The sequence below is a fragment of the Loxodonta africana genome, chromosome 19 (genome assembly GCF_030014295.1).
Source record: "Loxodonta africana isolate mLoxAfr1 chromosome 19, mLoxAfr1.hap2, whole genome shotgun sequence".
Lineage (NCBI taxonomy): Eukaryota > Metazoa > Chordata > Mammalia > Proboscidea > Elephantidae > Loxodonta > Loxodonta africana.
The window spans coordinates 18,778,586-18,792,935 of NC_087360.1; the positions used below are offsets into that span (position 1 = coordinate 18,778,586).

The window sequence follows — 14,350 nt, forward strand, 5'->3', positions numbered from 1 at the left end:
TTGTGCCCGACACATGGTAGATGCTTAATAAATACCTGTTCCCATTCTCCTTTGGCTCTCTGTTTCCCTCTCCTGTCTTCTCTTCTTGTACCCCTGCCTACTTCCATGTACTCCTGCAGCCCCAGCCCACCCACACCATCCAGGAGAGAGCCCTGACGACCAACTGGCCAGTGCTGGGCTTAGACAGAGGGCTCTCGGGGGCACACACGTTGGCTGCCTGTGGAGTAATGCAGGTCAGCACACTTTGTAAACTGTAGGGACTGTATGTGTGCCTCATGGACAGTTGTTATGAATTAAATTTTGCCCTCCAAAAAGACTCTTTGAAGTCCCAACTCTTGTACCTGTGAATGTGACCCTGCTTGGAAATAGGGGGTTTCTTTTGTTCTGTCAATAGGGTCATCCCAGAATAGGGTGGGTCCTAGTCCTAATTTCTTCTGAGTGTGTCTTATAAAAAGGGAGTGACACACAGGGGGAACATAGATGCCATGTAACAACAGAGCCAAACACATCTATGGGCAACAAAAGAGGCCAGGGATTCCTGGTAGCCACCAGAAAGTAGGGGAGATGCCCATAGGAGAAATCGACATCGCCAAGACCGTCATTCAGACTTTTAGCCTCCAGAATTGTGAGAATATATTTCTGTTCTTTAAAGCCACTCCCTTGCAGTGTTTCTGTTATGGCAGCTCTCATAAAAAGGTGTCAGGACAAGGTTGAAGGGGACGGCATGGTTGCATTTAAGTACTGGAAGGGAAACTAGAATCGGAACAAGAAGACAGGCAGCCAGACAGGGTGAGGCTTGGCCTGAAGGGGGAAGAAAAGCAGCAGGGTTTGAATTTTGTTCCTGTTTATTAGCTTTTCCAATGACAAAATGAATTCCTGGCTCCCTCCGCCTGGCCTGGCAGCAAGCAGCCCAGGAAGAGTGAGGCACTGAGCCAGAGGGAAGAGCACCGTCCTGGGAGTGAGGGAAGTCCTTGGGTGGGCAAACAGTTAACTCACTCGGCTCCTAATCTAAAGGTTGGAGGTTCGAGTCCACCCAGAAGCACCTCAGAAGAAAAGCCTGGCAATCTTCTTCCAAAAAATCAGCCATTGAAAACCCTATGGAGTACAGTTCTACTCTGGCACACCGGTGGTGCAGTAGTTAAGTGTTATGGCTGCTAACCAAAAGGTCGGCAGTTCGAATCCACCAGCCGCTCCCTGCAAACTCTATGAGGCAGTTCTACTCTGTCCTATAGGGCCACTACGAGTCAGAATCCACTTGACGGCAGCAGCTTCGGTTTGGCAGCAGCTGGTCTTTGGAAGTCAGGAAGCCCAAGTTGCAGATGTCTGTCTCTGAGTTGGAACAAGTCTCACGCCATCTTGTGCCTCAGTCGTCCCATCTACAGGCTTGGGGAGGGGGCTGACAGGGGCCCCCGAGCAAGGCTGGAAGTTCCCTCTTGCTCTTGGATGCCTTGAAGCATTTGGAGGCCCCAGCTTGGGGTCACGTCAGAGCTGCCACCTCATCAGCATCAGCATAGAGACCCAACAAGGGAAGGAACAGTTTCTCTTAATGAAGTGTGACTCCAAACAGGCTGTGGCCTTGGGGCCCTGCCCAGTGCTGCGTAGACATTATACATCTGGTCCTTGCATCTTGATGGAGACTTGGCTTAACAGTGAAGGGGCTTGGAAGAGAACAGTGGGGACAATCTGGGGACAAAGGGCCTAGGCCTCCGTCCAGCCTCTCTCCCACTGCCTCCCCTGCAGGGGTGGGGGACATGGCAGTGACATGCCGATGAGTGACCAGGGAGCTGGAGGCCAAGTGCATTTTCTTTGCCACGCTGGGTCATTTTTGAACTCTTTCCTACGCTGCCTTCACAGCCGTGAAGATGTTCACATTCATCTGCTAAGGAATCAATATTTAAGATTAAAACCTCAAGCCTCTCTGATTCTGTAGCCTCCTTTGAGCCAGCTGGGCGCCCTGGGGCAAGTTACTAACTTCTCCGAGGATCAGTTTTCTTATCTATAAAAGGGAAGTGGATGGAGTCCGTGAGTGGGTGGTGTGAATGGCTAAGCTCTTGACTACTAGCCGAAAGGTTGGCGGTTCAAACCCAACCGGAGGTGCCTCGGGAGACAGGCCTGGTGATCTGCTTCTGAGAGGTCACAGCCTTGAAAACCCACTCTGCATACATGGGGTCATGTGGGGTCGCCATGAGTTGGAATTGGCTCGATGGCGACCAACCACCACAAAGTATTGCATCTAACTCAGGGTTGCTATGGAGAATAAATGAGATAATACATGCCAAGTGCTTAGTACAGAAAGTGCTAGATAAACGTGAACGATCGTTAGAGTCTAGAATCTCTCAGTAGACGGAAAGAAGGGACTCACTGGAGCCAGACAGCTGCGTTCAGATCTGAACTCTGCCACTGACAAACTGTGTGACCTTGACCAAGTCATTTCCCTCCTCTGAGCCTCGGTTTCCTTGTTTGTAAACGAGATGGTGACACGTTTTACCCCAGGAAGACATTGGTACTGGATGAGAAAGGCATGGCCCGTGGCTGTAGATGGTGGGCACTTGGTACCTGTGTCCCTCACTTCCTGAATCTCAGGAGCACAGTTCAAGGACTCAGCCTCAGATTCAGCTTCAAATTCACCGACCGAGCCCTTGGACAAACTCTTCTTCCATTGAGAAGCTCCGAGCTTGCTTTCTTAAGCTGCATTTCGACCTGTCTCCAGCAAGGCTTTGAGGAGGTTGAGGAGGAGCCACCCACCCCCACCCAGACACCCACTTTGAATATTTTATTCCAAGCGGCTCCCACCAGAGCCCAGTGGATTAGAGAAGGAGGGTAGGAATTGCTGTGAGCAGTGGGTGCTAAGGAAACCACCTGCCCTGACCCAGCCCCTGTGTAGCAAGTAGAGCTGAGAGGGGCTGGAACACAGGGCTGGCGCCATTCCCTCACCAAAATAGCTACGGCCTAAACCACTGTCGGGGCCCTGTGCCACAATGGTTAAGACCTCGACTGTTAACCAAAAGGTCCGCAGGTCGAATCCACCAGCCGCTCCTTGGAAACCCTATGGGGCAGTTCTCTGTCCTATAGGGTCACTATGAGTCATAAGTGACTTGACAGTAATAGGATAAACCACTGTCACCCTGGAAAGTTTTAGGGTGGACTGCTTCATGGAACATCCTTTTAAGGACCCCAAGTCTTGTGGCTTAAGGGCCCCCAACTTGTCTTTCCCATGCAAGACACTGGGCTGATCTGTCACTATCCTCTCGCAGGTAACCTGTGTGTTCCCATAGAGACGTTCTAAAGATTATGCGTCAACCCTGAGGGGTGGCTTGACTGGTGGGATTTTTCTGGCTAGCTATTAATATAGGTGTATGGTGGTGAGGGAGTCCTTTCGTGGTGCAAATGGTTAATGCACTTGGCCGCTAACTGCAAGGATGGTGGTTCGAGTCCACCCAGAGGTGCCTCAGAAGAAAAGCCCGGCAATCAATTTTTGAAACATCAGCCATTGACAACCCTGTGGAGCACAGTTCTACTCCGATACACATGGGGTTGGCTGGATGGCAGCAATTTTTTTTTTTTTTTTTACAGGGGTAAGAGATCTGCATCGCGTTATATTTTCCCTAATCTCTGCTCACGCCAAGCATGGCCTTGTAAAATGTCATGCCATCCCTGGGGAGCACATAGCAGGTAACTTAACATCACTGTCTTATACCAATCCCAGTTCATGGCAGTGTTTTTGAGAATTCTTCCTTTTTGCTTTGGTTTGGTCCCTGAGGAAATGTGGGTCACTGATCCAAGGCCAGGAGCAACACGGCATGATCTGTTTACCATCCCACTTGGAGAAAGGGGTTCTCAGGCTGGATTTCCAGCTCAAAACACTGTTCGTGCCCACTCAAAATACAGGGGATTTGGATTCACTATTGGACACACTCTTCTTCCATCGAGAAGCTCCGAGCTTGCTTCCTTGAGCCGCACTTTGGACAGTCTCCAGAGAAGCTTTGAGGAAGTTGAGGAGGAGACACGCACCCCCACCCCAACACCCACTTGGAATATTTTATTCTGAGCAACTCCCACCAGAGCCCAGTGGATCAGAGAAGGCGGGTAGGAACTGCTGTGAGCTGGTGCTAAAGAGGTTCCTGCCTTGGTCTTCAGAAAGCATACCTTCAGGCCTTTGTGGGTTGGCAGTGTCCAGTGAGGGCTTCCCAGGTGAGGCTCAAAGCATGTTGGTCTCGCGCTCATGCACGGAGGACCTCTCATTCACTGACGACATCTTGGTAAAGCTCCTGTGGCTGGGGTAGGAGGAGTGGCCTGTGTCCTCGCTCAGAGCATTGACCAAGCGGGAGAAGAGGGCCAGCTTGAACTTCTTGAAGTCCTGACCCATGAAGACGTACAGAATGGGGTTCATGCAGCTGTTGGCGATGGCGATGGCAGTGGCCAGGGGCAAACCCAGGCTGAAGATGGAGCCAGGCATGGCAGTGTGATGGAGCTCCAGGAGATAGAGTGTGTGGTAGGGGCACCAGCAGAGGAAAAAGGTGACGATGATGGTGATGATGATTTTAAAGGGTTTCTTGGTCTTGGCCAGGCGGTTACGCTGCAGCTTGCAGACAATGGTGAGGTAACAGGCTGTGATGATGAGGACAGGGACCAGGAAGCCACAGAGGAAGCGGGTGATGGTTACCACCATGTGCCGGGTATACCCCACAGGATCCAGTTGGGGATGAGTGGACTGTGGGGAAGAGCTGGCCGCTGACAGGCTGAAGTTGTTGAAACAGGTTATTTTCCCATGCTGGTTGGCCGTGTCCCGGAAGATGAGGGATGGGGAACTCAAGAAGAAAGCCAAGACCCAGATAACTGTGCATGCCACATAGGCCAGCCTAACACCTCGGTGGTTCTGGGACCAGACAGGGAGGAGCACAGAGACACAGCGGTCGAAGCTGATGACGGTCAGCAGGAAGACACTGGTATACATGTTGTGGGTGAGCAGGAAGCTGCTGATCTTGCACATGGCCGTCCCAAAAACCCAGTGGTAGTTCATGGCCGTGTAGGCAATGTGGATCGGCAAGAAGACATTGAACAGGAAGTCTGCCATGGCCAGGTTGAGGAACCAGACGGTGTTCACAGTCTTCTTCATCTTGAAGGTGGCAATGATGATGACCAGGCCATTACCCAGGATCCCTAGGAAGCAGACAATGCTGTACACCACCACCAGGAAGATCCTGGCCACCCCACCTCCCAGGTGGGGAGACATCTCCTCCAAGACCATGATGGAGCCAAAATCATCAGGGTACTCATCGTAATAGGCGGAGGCGTTGTAATCTTCGTCTGCCATTTTCTGCAAGGGAAGACAGGGGGTTGTTAGGGGAACCAGGTCTCTGACACTACAGACCCCACACACTTCCACTACCCCAAGCTTCCCCCTAGTCTGGCAAAAGGGCTCCAAACCAGATGTTTCTGCTTAGTGATGCGGCTCATCGATGCTTCATTTTAAATAACTCTAACTTTCCAACACATAAATTCATTGCAGTTGTTGGGTGCTGTTGAGTTAATTCTGACTCGTAGTGACCTCAAGTGACAGAGTAGAACTGCCCCATAAGGTCTTCTTAGCTGTCATCTTTATGGGAGCAGATTGCCAGGTCTTTCTCCCACAGAGCTGCTGGGTGGGTGTGAAACATCAACTTTTCGCTTAGCAGCTGAGCACTTAACTGCTGGGCCATAATTTCATTACTGGATCTTAACAGGCTCGAGGTTATATTTTATTACATAAAAGTTATCTTCTGTTTTTTTATTAAAGCCATTTGGAAACTTTCATTGAGTTCAAGGGACTCAGAATTTAAGTTCGGGTGTTGACCCACTCTGTAAACTGGGAGAATATTCTAGATATGCCCAGTTAGGGGTCCCAGAGGATTTTTTGTGGCACTGGAATGCTGACAGAAGATAGGAACGCTATCTGGGGTCTTAAAAGCTGTGAGCAGCCATCTAGGATACTCCTGAGCAGCCATCTAGGATACTCTACTGGTCTCACCCCTTCGGGAGCAAGGAAGAATGAAGAAAAATAAAGACTAGTCCGAAGGACTAATGGACCACATCTACCATGGCTTCTACCAGACTGAGTCCAGTACAACTAGATGGTGCCTGGCTACCGCCACTGACTGCTCTGTCAGGGATCACAATAGAGGGTCTGGAGAAAATTGTAGAACAAAATTCTAACTCAAAAAGAAAGACCAGACTTACTGGCCTGACAGAGACTGGAGAAACCCTGAGACTATGGCCCCCAACACCCTTTCAGCTCAGTAATGAGGTCACTCTTGAGGTTCACCTTTCAGCCAAAGATTGAACAGGCCCATGGAACAAAACAAGACTAAAGGGGCACACAAGCCCAGGGGCAAGGACTAGAAGGCAGGAGGGGACGGGAAAGCTGGTAATAGGGAACCCAAGGTTAAGAAGGGAGAGTGTTGATATGTTGTGGGGTTGGTAACCAAAGTCATAAAACAGTAAGTATACTAACTGTTTAATGAGAAACTAGTTTGTTCTGTAAACCTTCACCTAAAGTACAATAAAAAAACACACAAAAAAGAAGATAGAAACACTAACTGAAAGACATATGACTGCTGTTAATGACAAGACTGGGTGGCCTGCATTGAGCACTTCTGTCTGTGGGGGGCTGTGCTCAGCACATAGACTAGATTATCTAACTTTAACCCCAGGAAGGGGGTACAAGGAGGCTCAGGGAGATGAAAACCCTTGCCCAAGGCATCCAGGCAACTGTGGGAGAGGCAGGATTTGAACACAGGTCTGCAGAGCCTGGGCTCTTGACCATCAGCCCACACTGCATGGAGATCAACCTCTTCCCCAGAGTGACGACTGCAGTCAAGTGCAGCCTGTGAGGAAGAAGTGGCCTGTTTACAGTCTCGGGTGCCAGGCTGTACAGGAAATGCTTTCACCAGGTCCCACCCCAAGGGAGCTCACGGTCAACTACAAGGCACAAGGCAGACGGTCAACTACAAGGCACAAGGCAGACAGCTAAGTGCTGGTGCCCGGGCAAGCCCAGCACACTCCTAGGAGCCCAGAACCAAAACTAGTTGCCACTGAGTGGACTCCACTCATGGAGTGTGTCAGAGTAGAACTGTGCTCCATAGGGTTCTCAACGGCTAAGTTTTGGGGAGTGGATCCCCAGGCCTCTCTTCCAAGGCACCTTTGGGTGGACTCAAATCAGCAACCTTTCAATTAGCAGCCAAGCCCTGGACCATTCGCACCACCTGGGACTCCTAGGATCCCAGAGGAGGTGCTTATTCCCAGCCTGGGAGTCCAAGAAGGCTTCCTGGCAGAGGCAGTGCCTAGGCTGAGTCTTAAAGGACAAATAGGAGTTAAGAAGGTGGATGAAGGAGCAAGGCAGGAGGGCACACCAGACTGGCAGCAGACGGGTGTCTGAGCCCCGAGCCAAGGGTGAGGAGGAGGAGAGGGGACTTGGGATCCAGCACTTTGCACAAATGTCTGCAGAGATGGGCTGGACCCAGATAACGTCATGTCTGGCTCTCTGGCTGGGCTGTAAGCAGCTCAGGGTCAGAGGCCACATCTTTTCATCTTTGAGCCGGGGCCAAGTGTGACGATGCTGACACCCTCTGGGCAGGCTGTCCATCCACCCCCATCCCTCATCCCGCTGGGAATGGCCTCGGCACTGTGCCCCATGTTGGTTCTCCGCTACAGAGGGTGCTCCTGCTCCCCCGCCCTGAGCCCCTCAGCTCTCCCTGGAAGAGGAAGGGTGTCCAGTCATAGGCTTGCCCTCTGGCCTCCACTCAGTCCTGACCCACATCCCGCTGTCCACAGCCCAGGCAGGACAGCAGAGAGATCAGGACGAAGGGCTATGGGGCCCAACCAGGCTGCCTGCATCCAAACCTGGGTCTGCCATGAACTTCTGTGAACTAACTGCTTTCTGTGCACCTCAGTTGCCTTGTCTGTAAAATGGGCAGGGTAACAACAGTTTCTACCTCCTAGGACGGTTGTGAGGATTCAAAGGGCCATCATAGGTAAAGTACTTGGAATAGGGCCTATCATGGGGTAAGTGCTATGTAAGTATTATTATTATTGTTTCTTGGTATCCCCCTCTTACCTTCCTCCTAAACATGGCCTTTGCCTGGGGAGGTAGGAGGAGACAGGAAGGCCAGAGGACCCATGAGGTTCTGCCTACTTGTATCCACAGCTTGGGTTCAAGGGCAGGTTAGGGAGCTCACAGCAAGTGTTTCGCTTCTCTAAGTCTAGTCTCTCCACCTCTCCAATGTGATCCTCACATTGTTGGGAGAGTCACGTGAAATGACAATGAGTCTCTTGTCAATTATAAAGAGCTGCAAAATTGTAGTTATTCATATTCCTCAAGCCTCCACAAACAGGAAGCTTGTGAAAAATATTATGTATATATATGCAATATATATATAGACACACAGTTAACGGTTATTTGCCAAACACTGCACTATGCAAGACTCCATTTAATCCTCCCAACAGCCCTGCAAGGATAACGCCACTTTGCAGAAGAGAAAACTAATGTTCAGAGAGGTGCAGCAACTTGCCCAAGGTCACACAGCTAAGAAGTCTGGTTCTAATCCTGACTTCCAAGGATCCCAAATAAAAAGTTTTTTAGGATCCCCCTGCTTCCCTGAAGGATTAGGAGTGCCTGATCTACCCAGTCCAAGCCCTCTAAACCTTAGCCTTGAAACGTGGCCTGGTCCTGTGCCATCCGCATGACCAGTGGTGAATGGGACCATTATCCCCCTGATCAGTGGTGAATGGGACCATTGTGATCCACTGGGTTTTTACTGGATGCTTTTCAGCAGTAGGTGGGCAGGCCTTTCTTCCTAGTCCATCGTAGTCCGGAAGCTCTGCTGAAACCTGTTTGGCATCATAGCAACACGCAAGCCTCCAACAGACAGACGGTGGCTGCACGTGAGGTGCATTGGCCAGGTTTTGAACCCAGGTCTCCTGCATGAAAGGTGAGAATTCTACTACTGAGCCACCACTGTCCTCTGGCCAAGTCACATAGTCTCTGCTTTTTCTCAGTTTTGAAGTGGGCTTAAGGATTCCCGCCACTGTTGTCAATGGGGATGAATAAACACGGATGGGTGAGCATGCACACGTATGAGTGATTCGTGGGTGGGTAGTGGGGACACGGCAGGCACGGGCGTGTATATGCACAAATGCGTCTGTTGGCGTGTGTACACGTGTGGTTTCACGGCACCTTCTCTGTGTTATGATGGCGTCCAGATGATGTGCCAAGGAGCTGAACCCTCAGTCCGTTTCCAGTGTGATTGCCCTCATGGGAGGGGATGGCTCTCGGTTGGATGGCAGCAGAACTCCTTGTACCACTTAGGATGCGGTGAAGATGCCGCAGGACCAGCACTGGCTGTGTAGAAGGTGCATTGGTCAACAACTGAACCCGGGTCTCCCTCTGGGAACCAAGAATTCTACCACTGAACCAATAATACCGTTCACGTTCACTGAAAACACATGCCCACAAAATAGCAAGGCACGTTTTGCGAGAAGATGGCCAACTATAAGGATACACATTGAACAGATTGAGACGGTTCCGTGGGAAAGGGCGTGGAGAGGGGCAGTGAGAGGAGAAAATGGGGCTAAAAGGAAATAAACATAATGAAGAATGACAATAAGACAAATGCCGGGGCTTCCAGAGGCTAACGACAGAAACAAGGATGGACCCAGGGATGTAATTAGCTCAACTGTTTCTCCTCTTCTGAGGTCCAGAAAAACCCCCCAAATAAACCAACACGCACCCCAAATCCCTGCCTGGGGTTCATGCATGTTGACGCCCAGCCCAGTAACCTGGCAAAGCCACACTGGTTAGGCTCAGGGCCAGGCAAACAGGCTTGACCCTGTCCAGGGCCTTCAGAACCCCAGCCTTCTCTGCCAGGCCAGAAATGAACCTGGATGAGCCAACAACCAACAGAAGCAACAGTGTCAGCTGAACCGGCGGAGGCCCGGTGCTGGGAACAGGATGGTCACCAGGCAGAAGATGCTGTTGCAGACAGCTGTGACCTGCCCATGCCACTACCACAGACCCTTGTTGGGGATGACACAGGGCTCAAGGTCACATCTGGTTCCTGCAGCCAGAGAAAACAAAAAAAACCTCAGGCAGAAGTTACTCACTTTATTTTTATTAAACAGACATGTATATGGAGTCCCTGGATAGCCTAAACAGTTAAGCACTGGGCTACTAGCCAAAAGATTGGTGGTTTGAACCCACCCGGAGGCACCTTGGAAGAAAGGCCTGGTGATTTGCTTCCGAAAGTTCACAGCCTTGAAAGCCCTCTTCAGAGCAGTTCTACTCTGTACACATGGGGTTGCCAGGGGTCGGAATCAACTCCGCAGTAACTAACGACAACAACACATTCCAGGCATTGTCTTAAGCACTGCTACAGATGAGGCACCAAGAGGGTCAGTAGTGTGCTAACGGTAATACCAAGAGCTCAGGTGAGCCCTTCTGGACACAAGAGGACACTCAGAGACAGGGCAGGTGCCAGGGTTCAAACTCAGCACCTGCTGATTTACCAAACCCTCTCTTGTCCACTGCCTCGCCTCCTTGGAACATTCCAGAATCCTTCTGGGAATCTCCTGAGAGCCCCCAGGAAACCAGTCTGGCAGGGTTCAGGATATGCATTTTACAGGTGGGGCAAGAGGGGGTTCCAGACCCCCAGAAATTTCCCATGTCCATCGGCCTCTAGTTAAGTGCAAAAATAGCCTGAATGGAAACACACTGTGCTCCCCACGGGGAGCGGGGGTGAGGGGGCCTTCATTTACCCGTCTTCTACCCGAGGCGTGGAGCCAGCCACTCCGGGCCCCGTGTGGATGCTGGGACACAGCAGACCATGGGCGCCCACACACCTTTTCTCTCCTCCACCTCCCCACACCTGCAAGGTTGTGTGACTTTACCGAAGGACACCTGAGACTGGGGGGGTGGGGGGCTGCTTGCGTGAGGTCACTGCCGCTAACCAGGCAGGCAGGAATTTGAACCTGTGGGTCCCGAGTCCTGGTGAATCCAGGGACCCGCCTCCTCTGGCTGCCCCCGCTGGCCAGGACCCAAGTCCCTGTGGGGCTTGGGGACAGCAAGGGCCCTGGGGCGTCTGGACAGCAGATGTTGGCCTCTGTCCCTCTCCAATTCACTGCCTGGGCCCCTTCCCAAATGGCGCCTTAAGTCTTCGAAGGACTCACTCCTATTCTGTCCTTGACTCTGTCTCTCTCTCCCCCTGCTTGTTTCTCTTTCAGCCTCTGACTTGACTACTAACCTAAACGTAGATGGTTCGAACTCACCCTGCCTCACTGCAGAAGAAAGGCCTGGCAATCTGCTGCCATAAAGATTACAGCCAAGAAAGCCCTCTGGAACTGTTCTACTCTTGTAACACATGAGTTGAAATCAACTTGAGAACAACAGGTTTGGTTTCTTTGGTTTTCTTGTCACTCTCTCCCTCTGTCTCTTGCCTGACTTGTTCTCCCTGCCTCTCTCCCTCCCTGTTTCTCTCCCTCCCCCACCCCAGTCAGTCCTCCCTTCTGAGAAGCTCAGCCACCCCCTCACCTGCTGAGCTTGCTCACCTGTGTGTCCCTGGTTCACCCAAGCTGCCAGCAGCCCAGCTCTCCCTATCGGCTGTCCCTCCAGCACAAGGGCAGCCTTCTAGAAACTACTCCTGGGCGGTAGGCCCCAGGGCCAAGTACAGGGGCCTTATCAGGGTCCGTGGGTGTGGGGGCCCCTCAGGGGAAGCTGGCGGCTCTTCCCTCATCCTGCAAATGGCCCATATGGCTTGGCTCCTGTCCCATTCCCCCGCCCCCACGGACCAGCCCAACAGCCAGGGGGCAGCCCTGGGGCCTCTCCTCAGCTGTTTGATTCCTAGAGACTCTGGGGAGTTAGGAGGCTCCTCCAAGGGCATCCCATTTTGTAGCTGAGTTAACTGAGACCCAGAGAGAGGGAGCGACCCTCCCTAAGCCACAGAGAAGAGGGACTTGGCCTGGCTTGTGAATGGTATATCCACAGAGCCTAGAACTATGCCTGGCAGCTCACCACATTCTGTATCCCCACTGCACAGGCTTGCAGATGGAAGCAGAGAGGGAAAGTGACTGGTCCAGACTCATACCACCTTTGAACAGAGGACTCTCTGACTTCTGGATCTTGCTCAAGGTCACAGCCTCAATCAGCAGCTGAGATGCACTGGGGCTCCTGGGTACCACACTCCTCTTGCACACATCCCCGCTGAGCCAGCATCCTCACCTCCCCAGGCCTGGCCACAGACTACAAGCCCTGACGTCTCTGCATTGCTTGACTTCCAGGCTTGCCCCATTCACCAGATCCCCCACCCCACCGTGCTAAGACAAGGGGCCTCTGGCCCCCACAGATAGCTCCAAGGAGACCTCTAGGGTTACTGTCCCCAGGCTCCAGGAGTCTGGGGGACCTCAAACCCCACAGCAGCAGCAGATATTCCCACCACTGGCCTGGCTGCCAGCCCCAGGACGGAATTAGCTCTGTGTCAGGAGGAAAGATTCCTCCTTGGTCCCACGCCCACACATGCGGGGCTCACGCTGAGTCACCGCCTTGGGGCCAGGAGGCTCTGGCTGCCTTTCAGGCGGCCCCATTTCTTGGGGGTTTGGAGAAGGCCTGTTGGAGTTTGGGACCTTGCCAGGGTAGGCAGCAGCGAGGAGCTTATCCCCTGAACCTGTTCGGCCCATTTGCTCAGCGACCAGCAGGCCCCAAGAAACCTCCAGCCACTGCTGAGGGCAGAGGAGTAGGGAATCAGACCAAAAAAAAAACAAAAAACCTAACCCCTTGTCTTCGAGTCAATTTCAACTCACAATGACCCCATGTGTTACAAGGTAGAACTGATCCATAGGTCAATTCTAATCTTTATGGCAGCAGATTGCCAGGCCTTTCTTCTGTAGAGCTGCTGGGTAGACTCAAACCAACCTTTAGGTTAGCAGCTGATTGCAAACCGCCTGCACCATGGAAGGTCAGAGAAGCAAGGAGACCCCAAGATAGCCCCTCCACTCCCTGACATCCTCCCGTTAGAGCTCTACACCCTTGGACCTTGAAGGCTTTTCCTTCTTCCTAGCTATTCTCTGTTTCCAGGTCCACCCCTGTCACTGCTCTGTGTCCTCTGTGTGAATGACCTCAGTAGGCTTTCTGAACTCCAGTTGGGTTGATCAGTGAAAGGCAGCAGCAGAGGGCTGCAGGGCAGGAGGAGAGTGAGGCTGGGTGTTTTATCTTCACAGCTCTCTCCCTGTGGGATCTCCACCGGTCAGCCTCTGCTACCCTCTATGGGCCGCGGTGCCTACTCCCTCCTGTGGCCCCTCCAGCCCAGGGGTGGGAAGAGCTTCTTGGCCTTGCTAGACCTGGAGTGCTTCATTGCCGGCGACCCTGTCCACCCGTTTGTAAGCCCCTCCCTTGATGAGGCTCACATCATTACAATGTGTCGTTCATTTCCTGCTGGGAAGAAACTTGTTGCTGTCTAGTGGATTCCAACTCATGGCAACCCCATGCGTGTCAGAGTAGAACAGTGCTCCATAGGGTTTTCAATGGCTGATTTTTGGGAAGCAGATCGCCAGGCCTTTCTTCTGAGGCACCTCTGGGTAAACTCAAACCTCCAAACCTTTTGGTTAACAGCCAGGTATGTTAACCCTTTGCACCCCCCAAGGACTCCTTCCTGCTGAGACCCTGACTGATACACCAGTGCCTTCCCTCCTCCACCCCGTGGCCCCATGTCTATCAATACGTCCTATCCACTTATCCTCCTAAACACCTCACAAACCTGTCCATCATTCCTGCCCACCTGTATGACACTGATAGGTTCCTAACTCGTCTCTCATTTCAACTATGATTTCATTTTCCACCTAGTAGTCAGAAAGACCTTTGCAAAATGCAAAATACATCATGTCACTTCCTGCTTAAACCCCTCAATAACTGCTTATGGGTCTTAGGATCAAGAGCAACTCATCACCAAGGCCTCTAAAGCTCTAATGGTCTGGCCTCTGCCTGCCTTAGGATGGAGCTGATGCCCGAACCCAACCCCAACCCTGACTAAGAGCAGGTTCCAGTGTGGACACTCCCCTGTAAATCTTGCCCCATTTTGGAGACCCAGTTGCTCTTGTAGCCATCACCCCCACCCCCAGCAGACATTCTGAGCCCCCAGCAAGAGCACTTGAATAGACATCTCTCCTTCCAGTCCGGAAAGCCAGAAAACCACTCTGTCTACCAACAACGGCCTAGTGCACAAACAGCATATCCTCCCAGCCACCCAGCTTACACACAAAGCCATCAAGCTGACGGACTGTTTATCTCCTCGTAAACACTGTCCCAGCCCCTGAAGGTGGCTTGTAAACA

At 52.0% G+C, this 14,350-nt stretch overlaps 1 protein-coding gene across 11 annotated transcripts in view; it reads right to left on the reverse strand.

Annotated features, from left to right (window-relative positions):
- Positions 1 to 827: 827 nt before the first annotated feature.
- The window catches only part of CMKLR1 (chemerin chemokine-like receptor 1), a 49,633-nt gene continuing 36,110 nt past the window's right edge, over positions 828 to 14,350 (reverse strand). For 10 of the 11 annotated variants that reach the window (XM_064272303.1, XM_023559438.2, XM_064272302.1 and 7 more), the window contains one exon: positions 828 to 5,317. In XM_064272303.1, coding sequence (XP_064128373.1) covers positions 4,199 to 5,314 — 1,116 coding nt within the window. In that variant the 5' untranslated portion in view covers positions 5,315 to 5,317 and the 3' untranslated portion in view covers positions 828 to 4,198. Of the gene's footprint in view, positions 5,318 to 9,211; positions 9,377 to 14,350 lie in introns of all 11 variants that reach the window. The other variant, XM_023559440.2, reaches the window with a different exon arrangement.